The 26642-nt window shown below is 38.9% G+C and overlaps 1 protein-coding gene across 1 annotated transcript in view; it reads right to left on the reverse strand.

Moving 5' to 3' along the window:
- Positions 1-8279: 8279 nt before the first annotated feature.
- Positions 8280-26642, reverse strand: part of LOC132010476 (uncharacterized) — a 556343-nt gene continuing 537980 nt past the window's right edge. Inside the window, exon 5 of the mRNA XM_059388320.1 lies at positions 8280-8354. Within this exon, the coding sequence (XP_059244303.1) occupies positions 8280-8354 (75 nt within the window). The remainder of the gene's footprint in view (positions 8355-26642) is intronic.

A 26642-nucleotide genomic window follows, 5' to 3' on the forward strand; every position in this document is an offset into this window, starting at 1 on the left:
ACCCAAAATCAAGAGTTGGATGTGTAATTGACTGAGCCACCCAGGTAGCCCTAAAGACTTCAAGTTTTCGTTTTTGTTTTGTTTTGTTTTTAAGATTTTATTTATTTATTTGACAGATAGAGATCAAAAGTACGCAGAGAGGCAGGCAGAGAGAAAGAGGGGGAAACAAGTTCCCCGCTGAGCAGAGAGCCCTATGTGGGGCTCGATCCCAGGACCCTGGGATCATGATCTGAGCCGAAGGTAGAGGCTTTAACCCATAGAGCCACCCAGGTGCTCCAAGATAAGTTTTTAAATGTAAGGTGAAATTTTATGCAAGTTTACATAAAAATGAGGGAAAATGAGACTATTTATTCTTATTTGCCTATTTTTACATAAAAGATAAAAGTATGCACAAATAACAAAAAATGATCACCTCGTGTTGGATGTTAGAAAATGGGCAATAGGAGAAAAGGATATGAGTACAACACCATAGTCTACCTTTATGTATTTTTTTGGTTTTTGAATCATGATATAGTGAAAACTATTTAAAAATTAAACTTTAATTTTTGCTCTATGGATTTGCTATGGAGAATTTATGAATAAAAATATCCAAAAAAATTCAGATATGATGTAAAACATTACTGATATGATGGGTTTGATTTAAATACTCACTCTATCACACCACTCCCTGTGGCTTTTCTGACAGCTTCCTCCTACAACCAAAACACAATCAAATTCCTTATCAAGGCCTACAAGGCTCTACCTAGAGAGAAATTTATCAAATTATATTCAAAAACTTTCCCAGAATGAAAATATGATTTTCTCATTTAAAAAAAAAAAAGTCTACTGAGTTTATAGATAAATAGATGGGGAAAAACAAGACAAAACAAAACAAACCCTACCAAGCCACGTCACTGTAGAATTTCAGAAGCATATGCAGCATTGGGAATGAGATGTCACCTGATTTCTGAACCTCAACATCAAAAGCTAGGGGACAATGGAGAAAGGAACTCAATATTCAAAGAAAAACTGATTTCTAACTCAGAATTCTATATCCAACCAAACTGTCAACCAAATATGAACAAAAGTGAATGAAAAATGGAGCAAAATTTTCCTCCCACATAGCCTTTTATGGGGAACTACTGGAAAACATATACCACCAAAACAAGAGATTAAACAAATAGAAAGGAAAACTGGAGCCAGAAGGCTGAGGATCCGGTGCAGAAGGGGTAGGGGATCTCCAAGATAAGTGTGCCAGATTAGAGGAAGCCAGCTCCGCATCAGTCAAAAAAGTCATCATCCAAATCAGAACAGGAGAACCGCCCATACAGAAATAGAAGCTTCATTGTTAATGTTAGTGTATGTAAAAAAAAAAAAAAAGGTATGATTTTAGGACAAAAAGTTGCTCAAATATGCCATAATAACAGGAACACTGAAGAATCATCTAAAGAAATATCAACACATTGCTATAGTGGAGAAGTATGACAGACATATGAATGGGAATGTGAGAGCTGAAGCACAAATGTCTATAATGGAAAAATCATAGATAATATCCCAAATCAAAAATATCAAGAAATAGAAGGGCAGACATATTATTGAGAGCTGTTGAGATAAATAATCAAGGAAACCACAGGAAGATTTCTAAGTCGTTTTCTCTGAAAGCAGAAAGCAAGGGCAGAGCAGGCAACTGCTGTTTTCCCTCATTTTCCTTTTAGAAATATTAGATTAACTAAGAACATGAATAACTATAATAAAAATTGGAAGTTAAAGAAGGAAAGGAAGAAAAATATCCTCAACATCTAAACTTGAAGTTAAAAATATTAGTCAACAGCTAAGTTTCTGTCATAGTTAAAGAGAGAGAAAGGAGAAATTCAAAGACTTATGTCTTTGGCATTCTAAGAAAGATATAAAATTAATCAACTATCTGCTCAGTTGTACAACTAATGTCCTTAAGGGGGAAAGAGCACGAGTTTGTTCATTCTTCACAGCTGTTTTCCCATTCATTTTCCATTCTTAGCAGAAACTCTCACTAAAATTAATGGTAGTTATTTGAGTGTAAGTAAAGGATAATGTATTTTTCCACAGGCCAGGAAGTACTTAGTGAAAATAATGTGGGATAGGATTATTGCTGAATTAAAAACCATTCTTAATGGCCACAAAGCATTATTTAAAATGAAATAGCATTAAAGGTTTCATTATTTTCATCATTTTACTATACTTGATAAGTAAAACGACACTTTCAAAAATTTCTCAAGTTCACAAGCTACTAAATTTTAATTTTACTGGTAGTACATTCTACCATTATCTCATCCATTTATTTATTATTAGTGATCAGAGAGAATTTTTCACCTCTAGGTTTATTTAAATATTCAATAAACTCAACATTTTAGCTACAATATTATAGTACTACATGGTTTTTAAAAAACTGCTACTAAATTTCTTGACTTTCCTGTCAAACAATGACATAAAGGGACTGCAGTTATTGTAAAAAAAAAAAAAAAAGAAATAATTTTTCTTCTCAATTAACAAGTGTTAAAATAAATTCCTTTCTTCCTTAGATGTTGTGGGGGATCTTGGTTTTGGCTTTTTTGGTTTGGTTTGCCTTGGTTTGGTTTGGGTCAGAGTTCAGTATAATTGAGGTTTATTTCTTTCTTTATTTGACAGACAGCGAGCGAGAGAGAAAGAGAGACTACTAGCAGGGGGAGGCTTATTTTTTTCTTTACTTGACAGAGAGAGAGCAAAAGCAGGGGGAGCACCAGAGGGAGATGGAGAAGCAGGCACTCCATTGAGCAGGAAGCCCCATGCGGGGCCCGATTCGAGGACCCTGGAATCATGACCTCAGCAGAAGGCAGATGTTTAACTGACTGAGCCACCCCTGTGCCCTAATTGAGGTTTATTTCTTTTTAAAATAAGATTATTTTATTTTCACTTATAAACAGTTTCTAAAATGTTTAATTTGGGAAACGAGGGAAATATTGAAAGAAAAATATAAAAATCACCAGAGCCCTCTCTCTCCTGTTGCTTTGAACAGCAATGCCCCATGTTGCAATGGTAGAACCTCTATTAGCTTAATTCCCTGAGATACTGTTTAGAACAGAGTTCACGAACCAATTAAGAAAACTAGGATTAGCAATAAATAAATCTTTTTAGGCATTAAGCCACTGAGATTTCAGGAATATTTGTTAGTGTAGTAAAAATCCAGCTTATCCAAACATTCCCTCCAACCCTACCTCCATCAACCCCTCCAAAAGGGCAAACAAAGAAGGAAGAAAGGAAGAAGCCATCTGGAGCCCTTTCCTTGGTATGTAGGATCTTGATGCTAACCTCACCAGGCCACATAGGCTAAAGCATGAGAAAATTTAAAGACTATTCTAATTGTGGAGCTACAGAAATAACCCCAAGTCAAAAACCTCCGAGAGAATGTGGCAAATTCTACTAAAGTTATTGATGATTATCATAAAAATAGCCAACACTGACTGAGAGAGTATCTTTTGCCAGATCCAGTTCTAAGCATTTTGCACATGTGAACATACTTAATTTGCACAACAACTAAGAGACAGCTACCATTTTTCCCCCCACACATGAAAAAGCTTAGACAGAGTAGCATACTAGCTGTGTGTCAAGGTCACACAGCTAGTAAATAACAGAATTGGGATTTAGGTCTAAGAAGCCTGACTGAGACTTAACCTGAAAAAATGTGTTTTTATCCACCAGGCTATGCTGTCTTACCAGTGACAGGAAGAATTCACTTCTCCATACAAAAAAATGGTACATGAATATGGTCAGCTCTAAAGCAGATAGGGATACAGGGTACAATCATTGATAGGCTGCCCAATTCCATTACTTAACATTTGCCTACAGCTTTGATATTCTAGAACCTGCCAGGGAATAGTTCAGTTTCCAAGGCAAAGCAGTAAGTGGCAGAGACTGAACAAGATGGAGGAAAAAGCAAGGACCTTTGTCCTTCCGGCCGTGCCACCTTCCCTTTGGGACAGAGGAAAGAGAGATGTTTAGAGTTTTAAAAGCTTACAGGCCTATATTTGAATCCTGGATGCTGCTAGGCAACTTGTTTTATATAGGAAGAAACAAAGGCTCTACAATATTATTTCACTTTGGTTTTTTCATTTATGAAACAGTCATTGTAAAGCCTTCGTCAGAGATTTCCTGTGGCATGAAATCAAGGTTTTAGAGGAGGTGATCGTTGACAATGGCCAGCCCAAACAGTGGTGACCAAACTGCATGTAACTGAAACTGGCTGGGCAAAAGGGGATTATCGGCTCTTAATACTTGACACGAAACAGGAGTTGAAACAAAGTCATCACGATCTCTTACAGTCTTTCAGCTTTGCTTCCTTCAGGAACCTCTCCCTCTGAGACAGGTTCAACGCTCCCAGAGGCAAGATGTCTGCCAAAGCCTCCTGGGCCACAATTTACTTTATCAGCCTCCTGGAGCGAAAGGAAATACCTCCTTGTCAAGGGCTCAAGGAAAAATCCTGAAAAGGCCTGCAAAGTCCTGAAAAGACATGTGCTTGAGAATGACAGGTTCAGGGGCGCCTGGGTGGCTCGCTCACTTTGGGTGGCTGCCTTCGGCTCAGGTCATGATCTCGGGGTCCTGGGATGGAGCCCCAAGCCCCAGGAGCCTCCTTCTTCCTCCTCTACTCCCACTGCTTGTGTTCCCTCTATCTCTGTCAAATAAATAAATGAAATCTTAAAAATGAAAAAAAAAAATAGAGGGACTGGTTCTGTTTGTGGGATGTGCCAACGTCTGCAGCACACTGTGTTCTGATTGGCCCGACCTGGATGACCTGCCACCCTGGAGAACAAGGACTGGGATCATCCCACCTGAAATACACATGTGAAAGTGAAGAAGGGTGGTTGTCCAAAAGTGTATGAGGAGCGGCGGGGGAGGAGGGAGGAATGGGTGCTGCAGGCACAGACCACCTAACATCCACCGGAAGTGGACATTTCTCTTACATTGTGATTCATGAATAAACAAAGGGAGACATTCTGGAATTAGTCAAGTTTTTCCTACCAAGATGATTTATGTTCACCGGGTAGACCTTAGAATACTGCCAAGACAATGCTGAGATGTATTTCTCAAAAGTATGAGTGCTAGCAACAGTATAATTTATAGGAATGTAATCTTATAATATGAAAATACTTAATTTTGACCAGGCTAAGCAAACTAAGTCTTTTAGGGGTACTTATTTCCACTTAAAAATAAATAAATTAGATAAATAAATGAATAAATAAATATCCTTAGGAATATTTATATGTATGGTATGGGACATTTTTTCCCCCCAGCTAAATGCCCCAGTTAATCTGGGAGTAATCCTCCTCATTTTTATCTATTTTATCTATTTCTGTTTTTTATTTTTTATTTTTAAAATTATTTATTTATTTGACAGAGGGAGAGAGATCACAAGTCGGCAGAGAGGCTGGTGGGGCGGGGGGTGGGTGGGAAGCAGGCTCCCTGCTGAGCAGAGGGCCCAATGCAGAGCCCAATCCCAGCACCCTGAGACCATGACCTAAGCCCAAAGCAGAGGATTAACCCACTGAGCCACCCAGGTGCCCCTCCTCCTTTTTATAATGAGATAATTTTAAAGGAACTGCCTTCTTCCCATGCTTATTTTAATGAGCCAAGCAACTCAAGTATACACAGAAAAACCAACAATTCACAAGGCTGCATACAGTTCTTCGGATGGCTATATACGGTATGCGAAAACATGTCAGGAAACTATGTTGTGCAGATCTTTTCTGTTGAATATTGGGATGGCTTGCATTTAAGAATGACTGGCACATAAATATGTTTTTCTTTTCCAAATTTATGTAAAACAGTGATTGGCACCCGACCCAAAGGTCAAGTATGGCCTTCCACCTGCTTCTGTAAGTGAAGTTTTGCTGGAACATACAAACAAACCCAGGGCTGTTTTTGTACTTCAAGAACAGAATGGAGTCATTGTGGCAAAGACCATACTGACCCCAAGCCCAAGATATTTACTATCTGTCCCTCCATAAAAAAAGTTTGCCCACGCTTTATGTCAAGAATATAGGTAAACTGGGAGCCTGGGTGGCTCAGTGGGTTAAGCCGCTGCCTTCGGCTCAGGTCATGATCTCAGGATCCTGGGATCGAGTCCCGCATCGGGCTCTCTGCTCAGCGGGGAGCCTGCTTCCTCCTCTCTCTCTCTCTACCTGCCTCTCTGCCTACTTGTGATCTCTCTCTCTCTGTCAAATAAATGAATAAAATCTTTAAAAAAAAAAAAAAAAAAAAAAAAAGAATATAGGTAAACTGTATATATGACTCCAGGTCAAATATGTCTGATCATACAGTATAGAAAAGCAAGATGTTCTTTTTCCTGACTTGATAATATTACAGCAGTTGTCCCTACAAGCCACACAAGGCATCTAAATTTTTAAATAATTTTGTATTTGTTTTGCTACATCGGGAAATGTACATTGTTATTTCAAAATTGTACAGAAGCTTCTCTGGGTCCTGAGATAATTTGTAATCTAACAATAATAATATTTGGTTCTAAAATAACAGTGGTATTTGAGGACAGAATGCCAGGGAACACCAATATGATGTTCTGATGAATATTTATGAGCACTTCCACCTGGCCTTCAAGCTTTCCATGCTTCAGTGCTAATGTATTTGTGTCTGCACGGTGTGTGAGTGTGCGTGTGTTTGCGCGTGTGTGTGAAGAAGGCTGAGAAAACGGAGAACCATTTTGAGTCCACCTCTCAAAGAATAACCAAATACATTAAGTCTAAACTCTTACCCCCTTCTTTCCCTGTTATGAGCCCTGACTGCAATCATCTTGGGATCCTATCTATAGAACCTCTTCTAATTCTTGCATGGGTCTCACTGTATTCGCATCATTGTTTCCCCTCTTTCCTGAAACTTATGTTTTGTTTCCATTCCTCTTAGATCATTTCCATTAGCACACAAGCATTCTGTATTAACTACCTCTGGTTCACACTAATTTCTTTCATTATCTTTACAATAACAGCCATTGAAAGATCTTTCTATGTTTGCCCTCTTCCCGTCCTCTCTTCCATTCTCTCTTGAATCCATTCCAAAGCAGGCTTTATGGCTGCTGCTCCCCCCTCCACTGAAACCAGTCTTTTCAAGTCACTAAAGACCCTCACATTGCTCATTCTACATTCAGTTCTCAAGCCATCTTTTCCCCCAACATTTCAGCAAAATTTATGGATATCCTTCAATACCTTTCTTTATAACACTTTTTTCGCTTGAATTCTGGATTACCATTCTCTTCCTGGTTTTCCTCCTAGCTCCTTGGACCTTTCTTCTCAGTTGCTCTGACGGATCCAGCCTCATTTCTCTGACCTCTGAACATTAGAGCAACCCTAAGTTCATTCGGCAGACCTCTTCTCTTTTTCTGCACTCACTTCTCAGTCAACAACACATCCAGTCTCATGATTTTAAATACCATTGTTATCCTGATTAACTGGTTAACTCCCACACTGGTTATTAAGTTCTTACGGGCAGGGGGCACAGCATATCTTCACTGTCTCGCATCGAAGCTATGCCAGCTCTGCCTCCCTCTGTCATAATCCAGTCCATAGGCACATACCTACTTTGTCTGGACAGTCTACAGGTCACCTCACTGGTCCACTACACTGATGGCAACGTACTGACTGACCTGGAAAACAGAAATAGCATGAAGCTTAGAAGCCTTGCTGAGACACATGAGTAATGGCCAGAGCATAGGCAAAAACACAAAAGGCAGAGGACCACTACCTCTGTGAGATTTCTGGGACTCCAGTGGTCTGAGACACTTCCTCCAAAGTGGAAGACAAAGTATGGCAATTAGCACTGCCTGGAATTAAGACAGAAGCATTGTCTTGGTATCTGTGCTTTCTAGGCAAAATATATTCCATTTCAGTGTAATGCTCACAAACCATTTAAAGATAACTTTAAGGTCTCTGATTTTGAGGGGGGCCCAGAGCAAGGGACTTTCTGCTGCAGATCCAGGCTTCAGTGAAAGCTTCTCTGCTATTTGGAATTTACATCCCAGCTGCTCCAGTGGGATTTATAGTGTTTGTCGCAAATATGCATATTTCATAACTCTGCTAGTAACCTTCAATAGGACAATTACAGGGTAGACCCTGACTTTAAGGTTTCAGAGCTAAGGCTTATCTTATTCTATAGATAACGATTCTCTTTCTGAGAACAACTCCCAGATTGCCATCGGGTTCTCCTAGACACTACACTTGATTGTGAGACATCAAGTGATGGTACACCCAGAGCTGTCTCCCTGTGTTATCTGACCCCTCAAATCAAGAAGACTGGGCATGCACATCAGCAATCCACCAAGTGGAAATAGGAGACCAGACATGGATCTGGAGCAGGTCCTGAAAGAAGAAACAAGCTGGGTCATCAAGTAATTCATAAAACATCTACTATTGTTGCATTGGTTTCACCCCCTCTGTCTAGATTGAAGGCGTCAAGGAAAGTTCTTAGGAACCATTTAACTGAGGGGTAACAACCTGGGCTTGGCTTATAGCATGACAGACTGAAAGCAACTGGAAATAGATGGCTGTAGCATCACCGGCCCGATCTAACTTAGTTCTTTTTTTTTTTTTTTTTAAGATTTTATTTATTTATTTGACAGACAGAGATCACAAGTAGGCAGAGAGGCAGGCAGAGAGAGAAGAGGGGAAGCAGGCTTGACGCTAAGCAGAGAGCCCGATGTGGGTCATGACCTGAGCTGAAGGCAGAGGCTTTAACCCTCCGAGCCACCCAGGTGTCCCCTAACTTAGTTCTTAAAGGTGGAAGCAACAGAGGGAGTTACAGATATCCACAACAGCCCTCTCCCAATAAAATGCAGTCTTTACCTTGGTTTGCTGGTTTCTATAGGATCTGTTCCCCAGAAACACAGCAGACCTCACCTCCTACCCTCTCCCCCAGGTTCATTCTGCTGTCGTCAGACTGTGCTCAATGTTCCCAGAATACCTAAGCAATATCCAGAAGAGGGTCACTGCACCTGGTGTGATCTCGGCTTGACCTACTCTTCCATTTCAGTGTAGTCTGTGCTGAAAAATCCCCACACAAGAGGGCCTTTCCTGACCGCTCACTCCAAACAGGTCATGTCATTTCTCTGGAACCTTACCCTACTGGATTTTTCTTCTTAGCACCCACCACCACCACATGACAAATCTTTATGGCCTTCTGGTTGTTAATATTATTTCAAAAAATACTTTTACTTACAATATTATTTAATATTTATTAAATCTATTATAATATTTAATTTTATTGATTTATTATGTACGCATATATGTATGTACTCATTTATGTGTTTTTCTTCTCCTCTATCCAGAAGATAAGATCTGAAGGTGAAGAAATGTTATTTCTGTTTATGACTGTATGCAAATTGCCTAATAAAATGTCTGGATTATAGTACCACACTAAAATGTGTTCTTACCTACCACCATCCGCCTACCCTGTATTTATTTTTGAAGCAATCAAGGGATCCACTGTTGTCATACGTTGAGCACCTCAATATATTTGACCTTGGTAAGTAAACACAGTATCAGTACAGCTCTGGATTCATCATTTAATTAGTGACACACTTACAACTTTATCAAGGTGACGCCTGTCCCTCCATGCCAAATTTAACCCTTGAATTTTTTTTTTCTTTACTCTTTTCAGTGTATTTATTTCCTTACTAACTCTTGGATCAGAACTCATTGGAAAGGGATGAACTATTTGTGTCCCATTGGTATTTGAAAGGCCAATGATTTCCTGTCAGTTTTATCAGGTTGTCAAGCCTCTGCTCTATGGTTGAACCTCCCTCAGAGGTTCAACCTGCCATCCTGCACTTCTATTCCTGACTTGAACGAAATCACAGCTAGTCCTTGTCACAGAGTAGGGTTATACATGTAAGCACTGTGCGTGCATCTGTCCTCTTGCGATATTGTTTTCAATAAAAAGGGATGCCCACACATCATTAAAGATTCTGCCCTAATGATTCCATGTGAGCATGTTCTGCAGACGCATAACAAGGCTGCACCTGTTACAGCCGACAATTATCCAAGTTCTGCTGTAACTCCAGCCTAATGTGAAACAATTTAGAGAAAGAATGGACCTTGAAGGAATTTGAGGATAAATATGAGGACTTAATGCATTCAGCACAGGTTGCCGGTTGCCCCTTTAACATCTTCTCTTTTTACATAGTATTAGAGTTTTTTGGTGCGTGGTCATCAGTTTAAAAACTTGATTTTTCAGCCTCTCTTTTGCGGGAAAGTGTTGCCATCTGACTGAATTCTGGTCAATGGATGTGAGATGTGATGTGTTAATTTCTGAGTTATTCTTAGACTTCTTATGTGATGGAATATATTCATAAATTGCTTAAATGGCTATCAATTTAAGTGTCTCTTACAACTTTCCAACTTATATCCCATGTACCTGAGTGCCCTGACAGACTCAACATGTCATTTAGTGCTCACTTCTGCATAATACAGTAGAATCTTTAAGAGCACAGGCTTGAGTCAATCTGTGGATTTAAGTCCTACTTCACCATTTGTTGCCTGTGGAACTCCAGTCAAGAGACTTTAACTGTCTGCACTTTAATCTCTGCTTTCAGTGAAATCAGAACAGTACAAGTGCTATCACTCAGATTTGCGGCTAAATGCAACCAGCTACCATCCTTAACATGTTTAAAACAGAACCTGACACTCCATAAGCAGCACCTAATCTTATTTATTTAGAAATGACCCAAGGTCATCATTCATTCAGCCAAGTTCTCTCATGAAGCTTTCTTTATGTCCCACATGTTCCATTCTCTTAGCATGTGGTATGACAATTCCTGCTTAAGGGAGAACTGCCTTTGCTAAGAAAATTTTCTGACAAGCCCAGTTGGGTTATGGGAGTCTGTTGAGGTGGAATGGATAGAGGCTGCTGCCAGATTTGAAAAATATATATATATGTGTGTGTGTGTGTGTGTGTGTGTGTGTGTGTGTATGATTACTCTGAACAGAACCAGGAGAGACATTTCTCTGAAGCCAGTGGTGGGAGAATGAGAGATGGTGCAAGCTAAGAATATGGTGGGAAACTGTGCAAAATCTTTTATCCCCTCTCTAGGGTCATGGAATTCTCAGTGAACTTACTCAAGGTCAGAGAAAAGTACGATTACACTTTTTTTTTTTTTAGGAAATTAACGATGGAGCTGAGGTTCTCCTATGAGGTGAAACATATGGTGAAACATGATATGGAGTAAAATAAAAACATGGCATGGGATGAAACAGAATCTGTGCAGAAATAGTTATGCGCAAGGATGCAGAATATTAGAAATTTGTTAAAAAATCATCTAAGGTAACTCTTTACATCCTCTCATACTTAGACCTGGGCAACTAAGTCAAGTTTAAATAGTTCTTTCCTTGCAGATGTCCATCCTCCTCCCACCATTTCCATCACAGAAATGTTGACCACATTCTCCCTGGAGTTTCCATTGTGCCATGTACATATACCGCTTTTCTGTTAGCTATTACAGTGTACTGAGTGTTGCTATTCTCTCCTTAATATATGTTGCTCCAATATTAGAATGTGAATTGCTAGTAGTGGAGGTTGTGTTTTATTTATTTCTATAACCCAACATCTTACAAAGAATGCAAGTGTTTATTGAATGAATGAAATAAAGTAATGGCTGGTTATCCACTTCTCTACTCATGAATAAAGAGGACAGGGTGGTAGATACAGCCACCTATGATGAGTGATGATATGTGGAAAACAGAAGAACTTCAACTCTTCCCTCATGTGCCTGTGATCATGTGATGATCATAATAGCTTGCCTACATTCTGTCAATCAGAATTGCCAATGGCTACTCACTTCTCAAAAGGCAGGCTTAGTTTAGTGAGAAGGGCATAGAATTTATGCAAAGTATCTACTACTTATGTAGTTAGCTGTAGCATCTTTTATTATATGGATCAATAAGAACAGGTTAAAAATATGAGAACCCCTGGGCGCCCGGGTGGCTCAGTTGCTTAAGCCTCTGCCTTCGGATCAGGTCATGATCTCAGGGTCCTGGGATCGAGTCCCGCATCGGGCTCTCTGCTCAGCAGGGAGCCTGCTTCCTCCTGTCCCTCTCTGCCTACTTGTGATCTCTGTCTGTCAAATAAATAAATAAAATCTTAAAAAAAAAATGAGAACCCCAAATGGGGGAAATCTTTAATTTCCTCTCCTACATATATCATGACCTTTGTAGCTCCATGAGCTTTCCAGGTTCTCTTTATTTATTTGGTATTTTAAGAAGAATGGAAATCTTGCTTTAGAAAAATACAGGAAAATATTCTAGTCATCTGAGTGTGGGAAAGGTGAGAAATTTATGGGAAACATTTAACATTTAAAGGACGGGTAGATGATGAGAACAACCATCTCCCAGCAATACTGACATTGTACCCCAAATCAAAATATTTGGACAAATTAGCATTTGGTTAATGTTTTGTATTTCCAACTTTACAACCACTATGTGTAATTACACACAGATTAATCCATTACTTTACATGTGGGTAGTGGGAATGTTCACAAGGAAGAAAATAGGAAGACTAAAACACATTTCCAGGGGGGTGAGCGCTGCTGTGAATGAAGCTGGGTTTCTTCTGACTTGCTGTGCCCTGTCCCTGCCAACTCCAAATAAAACCAATGGAGACTGTTAATTCAATAATTATCAAATGCATTAAACATGATTTTTTTCATTATTCTCATTTGAAGTATTGAATTTTATTTTTTGAGTTTTAATATACTTTATACAGAGAGTCCATTTGGGGCCTCTGATTTTAAAATCTGATAAGAGTTCGTCTGTGGCAGAGAAAATGCAAATAAACTTCAGCTCAACTTAGAAAGGACAGTATGTGCGGCTTATGAGCAACTTATTGTGGAAAAAGAAAGCCCCGGTGTATTATGCACAAAAAAATCTCATTAGTTTCTATTGATGGGTGGCATTTCTTTGCAAAGCTGTTTTGCTCCTTGATAAAATGAGCAGAGGTACGGTAAATCCAAAATTTGAAGTTGGTGGACAGTCTTAGGTGTGTGCCCAGCAAATGTCTGGTAGATGTAAGCAGACACAAAGGACAAAGGAGGTTGACAAAGCTGTGTGAAGAATACAGACATCTGATCATTTAGCATATATTGATTTCGTTTTAATCTTTTCATTTATAACACCTCACTCACCACTGCCACTGAATTACAGCATTTCTAAAGTTGGTTTTAAAATTCTTACTGACTCCATAGACTCTGTCCCAATCACTTCTTAGTAGTGTTGAGAATCGGTAAAGATGTGCGAGGCTTTTTAGGAACAATGCAGGTGGAAAGGGAAAGAAAGCTGATGGTGAGTAGGGGAGGAGGGATTGATAGGCACAAGGTGGGGAAGCATGGAGGAAGATTAGCCCATGACATGGTAAGAGGACATCTGTAAACCCAGTGGCACCAGGAAGACATGAGACTGGCCACGATCCATATACAAAAGTCAGATTTTGTTTGTTTGTTTGTTTGCTTAGCTTATGTTGGTAGATATCCAATTACCAAATCACAACTACTAATTCATTTGATTTGTGAAGTCCCACATTTTTTTTAACAGCTCTGTGCTTATAGCAACACTAAACCCAAAAGGATTAAATTATAATATAGGGTCTTAATCTGATGAGTTACTTCTGAAGCTTAATTATATTTGTCCAACAGTAATTTAAAGAATTAGAACAGGGCTTTTACCATATCCTGATTAATGATAGCATTTACTCTGGTTTTCCTGTTCAGCCAAATGATTCTCCTGAAAAGCTTAACATCTGATCTTGCCTGTAGTATCTATCAGTTTTCCTGACTCTGGCTCAGTTTCTAGTCTTTAAACCTAAGTTTTCTCATCTACACAATGGCAACAATAGCCCCAGTTTCATTGGTAATTAATAGAACTAAGTGAAGTAATGTTGAAAGAGTTTTTTTCCCCTGCCAACAGAATTAGCACTCAGTAAATGGTAGCTGTCCTCCTGCTGGTATCATCAGGTTCACCTCAGGCATAATGTGTCCAGGGAGAGAATGTTCACTTTTGGAAATATAAAATATAAATAATGAGGTGATCTGCTCAAGTGCATACCTCAGAAGACTGAAAAGTTCCCACAGAAACAAAACAAAACAAAATAAAATAAACAAACAAACCAAACCCCAACAACTATGCACTAATATTTACTTAATTCCCTTCCCCCAAGTCCTGGGTCACCTCAGGTCAGCCAATCGAGCCTCCTGTATCTTTGTATCTGTCACATGTGTACTTCATGGTATTGTTTTGGTAATTATGAAGTAATGACTTTAAATGGTTTAGGAAATGCTGAGTATTTATGTGCCAGAAGAAATGATATTGACCTAGAAACATATTTAGCAATTATGAATAGCTTAGATAAAACAGGGAAAGAACTATTTAAATCTTTACCATATTGCTAAAGATCTTCAGATTATAGCCTATTTATTTTGATTAATTTTATTATCTCTATCTAAATGTGATAAACAGATAAAACAATATGCTTGTGAAGCTTATACTGACACTAACAAAATACATGAAATAAACAGTACAGTAAATGCCAAGCACCTGTTTTAATATAACAGGTTTTCATGTGATTTTTCTTAAAATCGCCTGGCCTTCTATGGCTCTTTGGGAATTGTTCTTATCATGAGAACATAAATTCTAACGTGTGTTAACAACAGATACGACTATAGCGCGTTTCTTTTTGAAATATACACAAATAAGAAAAAATTTAAAGGCATAGCAATAGTTTTCTTTAAGTGTGATTTTTAGGAAAAGCTAACACCTACTCTCTAACCATCAAAGAAAAAGAACTCCAGGGAAGCCAAAAGGAAATCCATTTTTCAGCCTCAAACAAGGGAGAAACCATCTGTGCTAAATCATAAAACAAATGCACTGAGAGTTTATATCAATATACACATGGGAAGGAGGTTATTTACTCTGTGGAGGAAAAAATCCTCATTATATTTAATCATGTGAATTTCATGGGCAAGTAGACGCCTAGGCTGTTTTAACATTTTCAAAAAAGGCTTAAAATTCTCATCTTAAAGAAATATAATCTATTCACTATCAGTTAAACTCCTCAAATAGAGCCAAGCTCAGGAAACTCCTTATCTCCATCCCATAATGTTCAGGATAAATTCTGGCAAGAAATATTAGAAAATAAGTTATTCAGTTAGTCACATCTTTTCTTGTTAATTCTTTCTCTCTAGTAATCATTTCCATTATAGGTGGTCCCTGTCTTTTGACGGTTCAACTTATGAGGTTTTTTTAAATTTTATGTTGTGCAAACGTGATACCGTTTGGTGGAAATTGTAAATCAGATTTTGAATTTGGATCTTTCTCAGGCTGGGGTCATGCACTGGATTCTTCCTTGTGCTCCCAGTCAGCCACGCCATCACGAGGGTAAACAACTGATACACCTACAACCCTTCTGGACCCATAAAGTCATTCTGTTTTTCACTCTCTGTTTATTATCAATTACATGAGATATTTAACACTTTATTATAGAATAGGTTAGATGATTTTGCCCAACTCTAGGCAAGTGTTTTGAGCATGTTTAAAGGTAGTCTTGGCTAAGCTACAGTGTTTGGGAGGTTAGATGTATTAAATGCAGTTTCAACTATAGCTTTTTCAACTTAAAATGAGTTTGTTGAGATGAAACTTCAGCACTAAGTCGAGAATGATCTGTACTTTTGTACATTAATGGATTCTGCCTTGAACTCTCAAAGGTCCAATACCAGATTAGCTAAAGAAAAATGCTATGCAAAGCACGGAAGAAGATATTCTGGAAGATGTAATTGTTTTTTAATCAGGTTACTGATAAAATTTTGTTCTAATGGATAGGTTTGAGTTTCTGAAAAATACTCAAAGAACAAAAACTATTTGTGTCTTTGAGTTCAGAATGAGGCAAGTCTTGAACTCACCCAAAGGTGTTCATGCCTAGAAGTGATAAAGGGCCCTCATTATAACTCCATCACACAGTGGGACAGCCAAGGAGAGTTGCCTTATAAAGTCACAAATTTAAAAAAAAATTATTTTTAATTTAAAAAATAATAATAATAAAGTCACAAATTGTGTTTCTCACCAGACTTGTGGTAGAGGGAAAAGAAAAAAAAATGCGAGATAATCTTCTGAAAAGTAATTGCAAAAGGAGTCAAATGAATTTGCTATAGCTCGTAGATGAGGTAACTGACTTTATAATTAATAAGCACTCAAATTGAAGACTCCACATTCCCAGGAATCTTTATAATCAATACTTTATATTGTTAACTTAAACGGGAGTTTTGTTGTGTTCTTAAGGGCAGGAATGATTCTCTAACTTTAAAAGATTATGAGGTTTAGCTGGAAGGAAGTACTTCCTAGAATTGAAACATTTCTCTAAACAATTTAATGAATAACGACATTTCTCTCAAAGTTACACCTGACACAAGGAGTAGCCTGTCTTGTATATATAGGCTAAGGGAAAAAGGGAAAGATAGACACACGGAGGAAAATTATAAATTTGGAGAGATTTTATTAAACATGAGCTAAAAGCAGTTCAAGAATTCTAAACAGGCTGTGCCTAAGACTCTACGCAAATGAATCCTGTACCCATGGTCTACATTGTATTCGTCCAACTCTGTTACATGCTGAGATAAGTCTATAAAATATATTCATTCTTTGCATTTAAAACTTCACTCCATCAGAATAACTTTATATCTCTCCGCTGGTCTTTATGAATACTTTAATATTCATTTCCATTGTGTAAATGAAAAGCCAGCTTGTTATTGGGTTATATGCAAGATTCATAAAGTTTTATTTCTGAAATAACATCACTTCTCAATTCCTTTCCTCGATGCGCTGTTAGCGTCTGTTGAACCTCTGACATTCTCTCACATCTCGTTTATGATCTGCAGAGGTGAACTCGGTACCCACCTTGACAGACGAAAACTTACAGACTATCCCAGGGAGCTTTCCGTTTTTCAGTCAACGCTCAGGCAGCAGCTGCACAGTGAGCACCTCCCGTCCAGCTGCTAAGGGTACAGGGCTCGAGTAGGGACCCTCTGGTGCCCGCCCATGCAATAGATACTCAGTTGAGGGAGACACAGCACAGGGCTTTTGTAATGGACAGCAGGCTGTTAGGAGAATTTGTGAAATCGAATTCATCCAAGACAGTTTCAACTGAGCTCCCCTTCGCATCCTCCAAATGCAAAGCCACCTTTATTGTCTACAGACATTGAACTAGCTGCCAAAAAGAACCAACCACTAAAGCTGAGGCTTTTGACCTTCATGATGTGATTATCTGTTAGACAGTGCTCTGATTTGGGGGGGGGGTATTTTCTTTTTTAAATGAATTTCTCCAACTTTTTAATTTAATAAGGTTTTGGGTAATTCATGAAGTTGAGCCTCTATGACAAAAACAAAGGGCTGAACACACCTCTCCTCCATTTTCCTCAGGAACGGACATCAGGAATTGATCTCAGCTCTTGCTATAATGAATCTAAATCTGAATACATTGCCTGGAAGATGGAAACAGAGGGGATGAACAGGACTGGGAAGAATGGAAGAGTAATGATAGAGATGGAAGGAGGGATGAGAGTAGCTTCTTGAGGCAAGAATGCATAAATGAATGTATCTATGATTCTGTCTACACTGTAAGATGCCCCCTTGATTCTAGAAGAATTACAGGGAAAACTTTGAATAATGCAAAATGAGAGACAGCTTAGAAGCTAGGACGGTCCAGGTATGATGGAGAGCTCAGAACAGAAAGGGATTTTACAAAAAGAATGAAAGAAACTCAATAGCCAGTCAGGTATGACTGAATCATAAAAATTCAATTCTAATGGTATTAGCATTTTCCCAATGATATAGTAGTAAATATTCACTAAGTGATTTTATCTGCATTATCATACTTTGCAGACAAGGATACCAAGTCAAAATTTACAAATGATTTGCCCAGAGTCAGCAAGCAAATAAATGACAAGGCACAAATTTAAATCTTCTGACACTATATTTTCTGCCCTTTGTATAGTGTCAACCTTACAAGAGACAATAAGAAAGGAGGATGATATAGAGGGGACAGTGGTTTGTCAGTAGACAGTACCTGGTCTTAATGCCTTTAGTTTTCTTCTTAAAACGTGACTCAACTTCTTTCAGTCATATGGAGTATACATATCTGTATCCTCTCCCATGAAAATAATTACAGTTTTCCCTATCCTTAAAGAAAAAATAAACATTTTTCTTAATCTTTTGATTTTTCCATGCATTAGTAGAATAAGGAGGAATAAAAGACTTTCTATCCTGAGATGTATATGTCATATGACAATCTCAAAATTTTTTTTTTAAGATTTTATTTATTTATTTGACAGAGAGAGATCACAAGTAGGCAGAGAGGCAGGCAGAGAGAGAGAGGAGGAAGCAGACTCCCCGCTGAGCAGAGAGCCCGATGCGGGACTCGATCCCAGGACCCTGAGATCATGATCTGAGCTGAAGGCAGCGGCCTAACCCACTGAGCCACCCAGGCGCCCGACAATCTCAAAATTTTTACCAACTGAGTTTCCAAAGTAGAAATTTTCCACACACAGCAAGGGTTCCTTGTCTCTGGTAATCCCACATCATTTATGGAAAATAAATCAGTGCATGACTCTTCCCCAACGTACATGCCCCATGTGGAATTCCTTTTATACTGCAGGGCTCAAGAGTGAGCTTATCTCTGTCCTGTTTAGACAGACAAAAGGTGCCATGAGTAAAAAAAGAAAATGAAACGAAAAGGAAGGCACCGAAGGAAAATTGAATGATAGCGTTAGAATAGGATTCTTTTTTTTTTTTTTTTTTTTTAAAGATTTTATTTATTTATTTGACAGAGAGAAATCACAAGTAGATGGAGAGGCAGGCAGAGAGAGGGAGGGAAGCAGGCTCTCCGCTGAGCAGAGAGCCCGATGCGGGACTCGATCCCAGGACTCTGAGATCATGACCTGAGCCGAAGGCAGCGGCTTAACCCACTGAGCCACCCAGGCGCCCTAGAATAGGATTCTATGCTATCTTTCATCCGTAATTGGTTGAGGATTTCCAGTGGTCTCAGTTTTCAGGGAAACATAGCCTGACAGTGATTTCACCTATTAATCTATGCTTCAGAATAAGTTCCAAATGACATAGCTTAACTTCAAGAAAGTTAGATGCTTAAATAAAAAAAAAAAAGCAGAGATGGGAATGAAGTTAGGACCACTATGAACAAATACAAACTCTAAAAACAGCAGTCTCGATGGTAGGAGAAGAAAGGCATTGGTAACCAACAGGTGCCTCGGATAACCCCATTGGTTCAAATTTGGAATCAGGTTGCTGTACATTTCAGGAGAGTGGATTATTGGACAGCAGTATTTCTGTAGAAAATGATTTGTGTTAATTTTCACAAGGTTCCTTATATCACAATAATTTCACAATTGACAATGATAACTATGACAAATTCATAACACAAGAGCAAAGCATGTTTATTGCAGAAAACGTAAAAAAAAATGCAGAATACTTAAAGGTCTCTTTGTGAAATACACATTGGCTTTGGGACAGTCTCAATGGTTTTGAGTTGTCAGAAATTTTAAGATGGCAGACCGCATCCTTTACCACCATTTCATGCATGTAGTAGAAGGTATGTTCTTGGTATCAACTAAGAACTTGGTTAAAAGCATGGATTTGGGAGTCAGAATTACATGTAAATCTGACTCTTCTTCAACAGCTATGTGATCCTGTAGGAGTTACCTGAACTCCCTGAGACTTCATTTCTTTATTTCTTTTAGGGAGAACAACCATATCTATTTCCCTGATTTGTTAAAAGGTTAAATGAGATAATGTATCCAAAATGCTTAGCTCAAACTGCTGTATATTGAATCAGGGAAGACCTCCAGGCTCTACCTGAGGTGTTTCACTTTTCCCCTCTCCATTTTTTTTTTTTTAAGATTTTATTTATTTATTTATTTAACAGAGAGATAGAGAGCACAAGCAGGCAGAGCAGTAGGGAGAAGCAGGCTCTTCCCTGAGTGGGGACCCCGATGTGGGTCCCTGTTGATCCCAAGACCCTGGGACCATGACCTGAGCTGAACACAGATGCTTAACTGACTGAGCCACCCAAGCGACCCTGTTTCCCCTCTCTTTACACACCACACTCCCAATCTCAGTCAATAAGCTTCCACCAGACTCATCATTTTTTAAAAAACATTTTTTTAAGATTTTATTTTTTATTTATTTATTTTTAAAATTAACATATAATATATTATTTGCACCATGAGTACCGGTCTATGAATCATCAGGCTTACACATTTAAAAGCACTCAACATAGCACATACCCTCCCCAATGTCCATAATCCAGCCTCCCTATCCCTATGCCCCCAACCCCCAGCAACCTTCAAAAAACAAAACCCTTTGTTTTGTGAGATTAAGAGTCTTTTATGGTTTGTCTCCCTCCCAATCCCATCTTGTTTCATTTTTTCCTTCCCTACCCCCTAAAACCTTCACCCTGCCTCTCAAATTCCTCATGTCAGAGAAATCATATGATAATTGTCTTTCTCTAATTGACTTACTTCACTCAGTGTAATACCCTTTAGTTCCATCCACATTGTTGCGAATGGCAAGATTTCATTTCTTTTGATGGCTGCATAGTTTTCTACTGTTTGAGAAACCTCCATACTGTTTTCCAGAGTGGCTGCACCAGCTTGCACTCCCACCAACAGTGTAGGAAGGATCCTCTTTTTCTGCAACCTCACCAGCATCTGTCATTTCCTGACTTGTTAATTTTAGCCATTCTGACTGGTGTGAGGTTGTATCTTACTGTGGCTTTGATTTGCATTTTCCTGATGCCGAGTAACACTGAACACTTTTTCATGTGTCAGTTGGCCATCTGGATGTCTTTGAGGCAGAAATGTCTGTTCATGTCCTCTGCCCATTTCTTGATTGGGTGATTTGTTCTTAGGGTGTTGAGTTTGATAACTTCTTTCTAGATTTTGGATACTATCCCTTTATCTGATATGTCATTTGTGAATATCTTCTCCCATTCTGTCAGTTGTCTTTTAGTTTTGTTGACTGTCTCCTTTGCTGTCCAAAAGCTTTTCATCTTTATAAAGTCCCCATAGTTCATTTTTGCCCTTGCTTCCCTTGCCTTTGGCGATGTTCCTAGGAAGAAGTTGTTGTAGCTGAGGTTGAAGAGTTTGCTGCCTGTGTTCTCCTCAAGGATTTTGATGGATTCCTATCTCACTTGAGGTCTTTCATCCATTTTGAGTCTATTTTTGTGTGTGGTATAAGGAAATGGTCCAGTTTCATTTTTCTGCATGTGGATGTCCAGTTTTCCCAACACCATTTGTTGGAGAGGTTGTCTTCTTCTCATTGGACATCTTTCCCTGCTTTGTCGAAGATTAGTTGAGCATAGAGTTAAGGGTCCATTTCTGGGCTCTTTATTCTGTTCCATTGGTCTATGTGTCTGTTTTTATGCTAGTCCCATACTGTTTTGATGATGACAGCTTTGTAACAGAACTTGAAGTCTGGAATTGTGATGCCACAAATTTTGGTTTTCTTTTTCAGCATTTCTCTGGCTATTTAGGGTCTTTTCTGATTCCAAATAAATTTTAGGATTATTTGTTCAATTTCTTTGAAAAAAATTGATGGTATTTTGATAAGGATTGCATTAAATGTGTAGATTGTTTTAGGTAGCATAAACATTTTCATAGTATTTGTTCTTCCAATCCATGAGCATGAAACATTTTTTTTTCCCCATTTCTCTGTGTCTTCCTCAATTTCTTTCATGAGAACTTTATAGTTTTCTGAGTACAGATTATTTGCTTCTTTGGTTAGGTTTATTCCTAGGCATAATATTTTGTTTTTATTTATTTATCAGAGAAAGAGAGAGAGAGCACAAGCAGGGGGAGCAGCAGGCAGAGGGAGAAGCAGAATCCCCTCTGAGCAGGGAGCCTGACTCCAGACTCAATCCCAGGACCCCAGGATCATGACCTAAGCTGAAGGCAGATGCTTAACTGACTGAGCCCTTCAGGCTTGGCTAACTCTTTCACTTCTTTCAGGTCTCAGATGGAATTTTGTTTCAAAAGAGATTCTTTCTCCCATCCTGTTCCTTAGAGGAGCTCCCTTCCCTCTGCTGTTCATCCCGAATCACAACTACCTTTGTTGTTTTTCCTACTGGACCCACCACTGTCTAATTTTTATGTATCTATCCATTTTCATGCCTACTGCCTATCATTCTATAGCAGAATGGATGCCCCATGTAAGTGGCGACCTCACTGTCTTGCCTAATATTGTAGTACACTTGGCAAAGACTGGCTTCATGCTCACCAAACATTGTCTCTTTTTCAAGAAACATGGCCATGTTTCCCAGCATTCCTTGCAATGAGCATGACCACATGGCTGAGTCTCAGAGAATGGAATGTGTGGGCAGTGATGTGTGCCCCTTCAAGGCTGGATCTGCAAAGACTTGCCAATTGCAATTCTCTAGTCTCTCTCCTATCTTTGCAGATTGGATGAAGAGGGTCCTCGAGATGACTCCACAATTCCAAGGGATTACAAAGTTGGAAGGTGTAATGAAACTAGCATGCTAATCAACATGGAAAATCTTCACATGAGTAAGAAATGTTTCTATGTTCTTTAGCCTCTGAAAGTTGGGTATTTGTTATGGTAACCAGACATATGAATACCTAAGCAAACATACTCTAGGACCTGAAAAACTGCCTGACACATAGTAGGTGTTAGGAGCAGAATGTCTGTGTCCCCTCAAAAATTCTTATGTTAAATCCCTAGCCTCCAAAATGATGATATTTGGAGATGGGGATTTAGGTAAATAATTAGGTAATAAAAACATGAGGGTAGGACCCTTATGATGGAATTCATGTCCTTATACAAAGAGGAAGAGAGGTGCCCACCTCCCTCCCCCACATCTTTCTTTCCCTTCCTGAGCAGGCACTGAGGAAAAGGCCATCTGAGCACACAGTAGTTGGCTGTCTGCAAGCCAGGAAGAAGGCTGTCACTAGAACCCAATCAGGCTGCACACCGGTCTCAGACTTCCAGCCTCCTGAACTGTGAGAAATAAATTTCTGTAGTTAAAACCAGTCTGTGGTATTTTATTATAGTTGCCTAAGCTAAGACTGTAGGTACTCGATAAATATGTAATAGGAATTAGTTAAATAAGCAAAATAATTAAATTGGTGGCATTATGTCCCATCTTATATCAAGTCTTCTTCCCTAAACTATATTCGTTCAAAGTGGGTCAAAGAAGAAATCACTCTCTGTGGGAAGCAATTCTATCCAGATGATGCTCGGAGCTCTCTGAGGGGTACACATTGTTAGAGGTTGAGGAAACTACACCTCCTGGGCTTAGGGGTTTAGTGAATATTAACATAAAAAAGAAAATAAAGTGATTTTGGTGTACAGTGTTACTCATTCCCCGCACTGACATTTCCTGTTTGGGATCATAAAGGGGATATGAAGGACTCATAAAACCCTAAATGAATTGTGCCATAAATGTTAACCGCTATGATAGCATGCTGAATGCTACGTCAATGCGGTGCTGCTTAAGGGGACCCCTCTGCTCTGATACCTGAGAGCGACAGCAAAGCCAATGTCAGGTCCCTGTGTGTGCCATTAAGTAGGAACCCTCCCCCACCCCGTACAAGGTTACGTTTTAATGCATGTCTGTCAGGAAGAAGCTCTGACAACAAAAAGTTATATTTGTTTAAACAGGACAGCACTCCCCATGCTGAAGAGAAATCTTCACAAAATATTCCTATGCATCTTAATTATTAAATCCCAAAATTGACAACTATTAGTCTTTAATATATTACCTTTTCTTTTTTTAAGATTATTTATTTATTTATTTGACAGAGAGAGGGAGAGAGAGAGGGAGGGAGTGCACAAGCAGGGGGAGCTGAAGGCAGAGGGAGAGGAAGAAGCAGACTCCCCGCTGAGCGGGGATCCTGATGTGGGGCTCAATCCCAGAACCCTGGGATCATGACCTGAACTGAAGCAGATGCTTAACCAACTGAGCCACCCAGGAGACCTTACCTTTCTTTTTTCTTTTTTTTTTTTTTTTTAAGATTTTATTTATTTATTTGAGAGAGAGAGAGAGAGCACTGAGGGAGAGGAAGAAGCAGACTCCCTGCTGAGCAGGAAGCCTGGTGTAAGGCTCCATCCCAGGACTGTGGGATCATGACCTGAGCCAAAAGCACATGCTTAACCCACTAAGCCAATCAGGCAACCCAATATATTATCTTTCAATTTGAGCCAGATGCCCAAACACATGAAGTTCATCCCACTTACCCTTAGGCCTTGATAACAACTTTTGGGAGATTTAAGGGACTCAACATCTCAATTTTAGAAGAATGGGGTGCCTGGGTGGCTCAGCTGGTTAAATGACTGTCTCTGGCTCATGTCATGATTCTACAGTCCTGAGATGGAGCTCTGCATCCTGCTTTTCCCTCTCCCTTTGCTGCTCCTGTTTTCTCTCTATCAAATAAATAAAATCTTATGGGTGCATGGGTGGCTCAGTCAGCTAAGCAGCTGCCTTCAGCTCAGGTCATGAGCCTGGGGTCCTGGGACTGAGCACTGCCCCCCCCCCATCTGTTTCCCTGCTGATTAGGGAACCTGCTTCTCCCTCTCCCTCTGCTACTCCCCATGCTTGTGCTTTCTCTCTCTATATCAAATAAATAAATAATCTTTTTAAAATAAATAAATAAACTCTTGAAAAAAAATTAGAAGTGGAAATTGTGAGCTTTCGGTCTATATTATCATCAGGCAAACTAATAACCAAGGAGAACAGTTGGTTCCGTTAAAAAAAAAGAGTGTTTTTTTATAACAGTGGTTTTGAACCCATTTGTTGAGTCAAGTACCATCTCTGTTTCTTTAGCCTTTTTTTGCAGATGCCTTTAAGAACTTGTATTATTCGTAGTACCCTGTGAACTAAAAGAATTCTAGCGATGGCGCTCAGCGGAGCATTTGGCTCTGCGGGCTGAGCACAGGCGTCCAGGCCACTCCGAGCGGGTGAACTGGCTGTGCAATCCCTGTGCAGAATCACTGCCAACCATCCTGGCATCTGAACACCTCAGATGCCATCGTTAAGCTTTAGAGTAGTTATCTTTTTTTACGTGCCATCCGAAAAAGGCAAGTACCGAGATTTTAATTTTTAAGGAATATTTTATCATGAGAACGTATAAAGCCTGTGTGTCAATGCCTGTGCCCCCATCAGTCCGGGTCGGAAATAGAATCCTACGAGGAGTGTTGAGGCACCCATGAAAGATCCCAAGTATCCCCTCTTATTCTGAACTCGGTAACGTGCCTGGGTTTTACTTATGCTTTTGTTATTTTCTGTCACTAACATTTAAAAATATTTTTACTAAAACCTTATGCCACAGAGTCAGGATTAGAATTCTGAATGTATGACACCTGTTAAAAGAGCTTTGCAGTCATAAACTAATCAGCATTTTCTGGTGTTCTATTTTGCTTCGTTTACATCTGTTGATTTGAAAGTGTCTAACATGTAATGGATCAGAAAATAGAACACTGGGTAAAGTGTTTTGGAAGTCTCTTCTGACTATAAAACACCAAAACTAAAACGATTTCAAGCAACAAACCCAGACAAATCTGTTCATTTTTAGCATGGTTATGTTTTTTATTTTTAGGTTAAATAAAAATAGACACAAAAAAGGTCCAATTTGCAGTGATTTGAATATAATTCTATTGCTTTATGATGAAATACAATGCAGTAAAATGGCAAACCTTTCTTTAGGTACACTACTTTATATTTTCATTCTACTTTTATTCAAGGAAGGAGCTAAATCCTTTAAAAATATATATAAATGATTGATAAATACTTGAAAAGACTGTTGGCTTCTGCAGTGATGAGAGAAACACAAATTAAAACAATAGCATACCATTTTCACCCAGGTTAATAAAAGTCTAATTGACTGATAGTATCCAAGACAGACTACACTATGGTAAAACATATCTTTATGAACATTGGCAGCCTTGTATGTATATATGTATATAACCTTGAAACTACTGCAAAAATTTCAAATGAAAATATCATTAGTCAAAGAAATTGTATTTCTCTGAACAGTACTAAAAGAAAATCTCACAATACATAAAGATACACACACACACACAGTATATATATTTACTCTATCGTGATAATAAAGAACAATTGGAGACCATCTCATGGTCCCTAATAAGAGAAGATTTACATTCTTCATTATAAAGCCACATTATTATATTTTATGCCACAATTAAAGGGAAGATGGATTTCTATCTTTCTAGCAAGGACAGGATGCTCAGGATACATTGCTAAGTGAGAAAAAGAAGAAGTTCCAGAATAGTGAGCATAACAGGTCTCCATGTCTGTTAAGAACTATTTTGGCCTAGATTGAATTCTTTCAAGGTAACATTGTATTTCTTCCAAAGAAATTCCTTGATTCACTTGTCTGGGGTGGAATCTGAAGTCCTAAAGGGACCTGAGTAAATGTAGCATTATTATTTCCCTGAGAACTTCTTGGTGGCTCCATAGGTCATGCAGAGAAGGAAGAGAGAAACAAGGAGATAGAGTAGGATATATGACAATACCCTGCACTGAATGTATAACCCCTCTTAATCATCCACCAAATTCCTGATACAAAA

The sequence above is a fragment of the Mustela nigripes genome, chromosome 2, assembly GCF_022355385.1.
Source record: "Mustela nigripes isolate SB6536 chromosome 2, MUSNIG.SB6536, whole genome shotgun sequence".
Classification (NCBI taxonomy): domain Eukaryota; kingdom Metazoa; phylum Chordata; class Mammalia; order Carnivora; family Mustelidae; genus Mustela; species Mustela nigripes.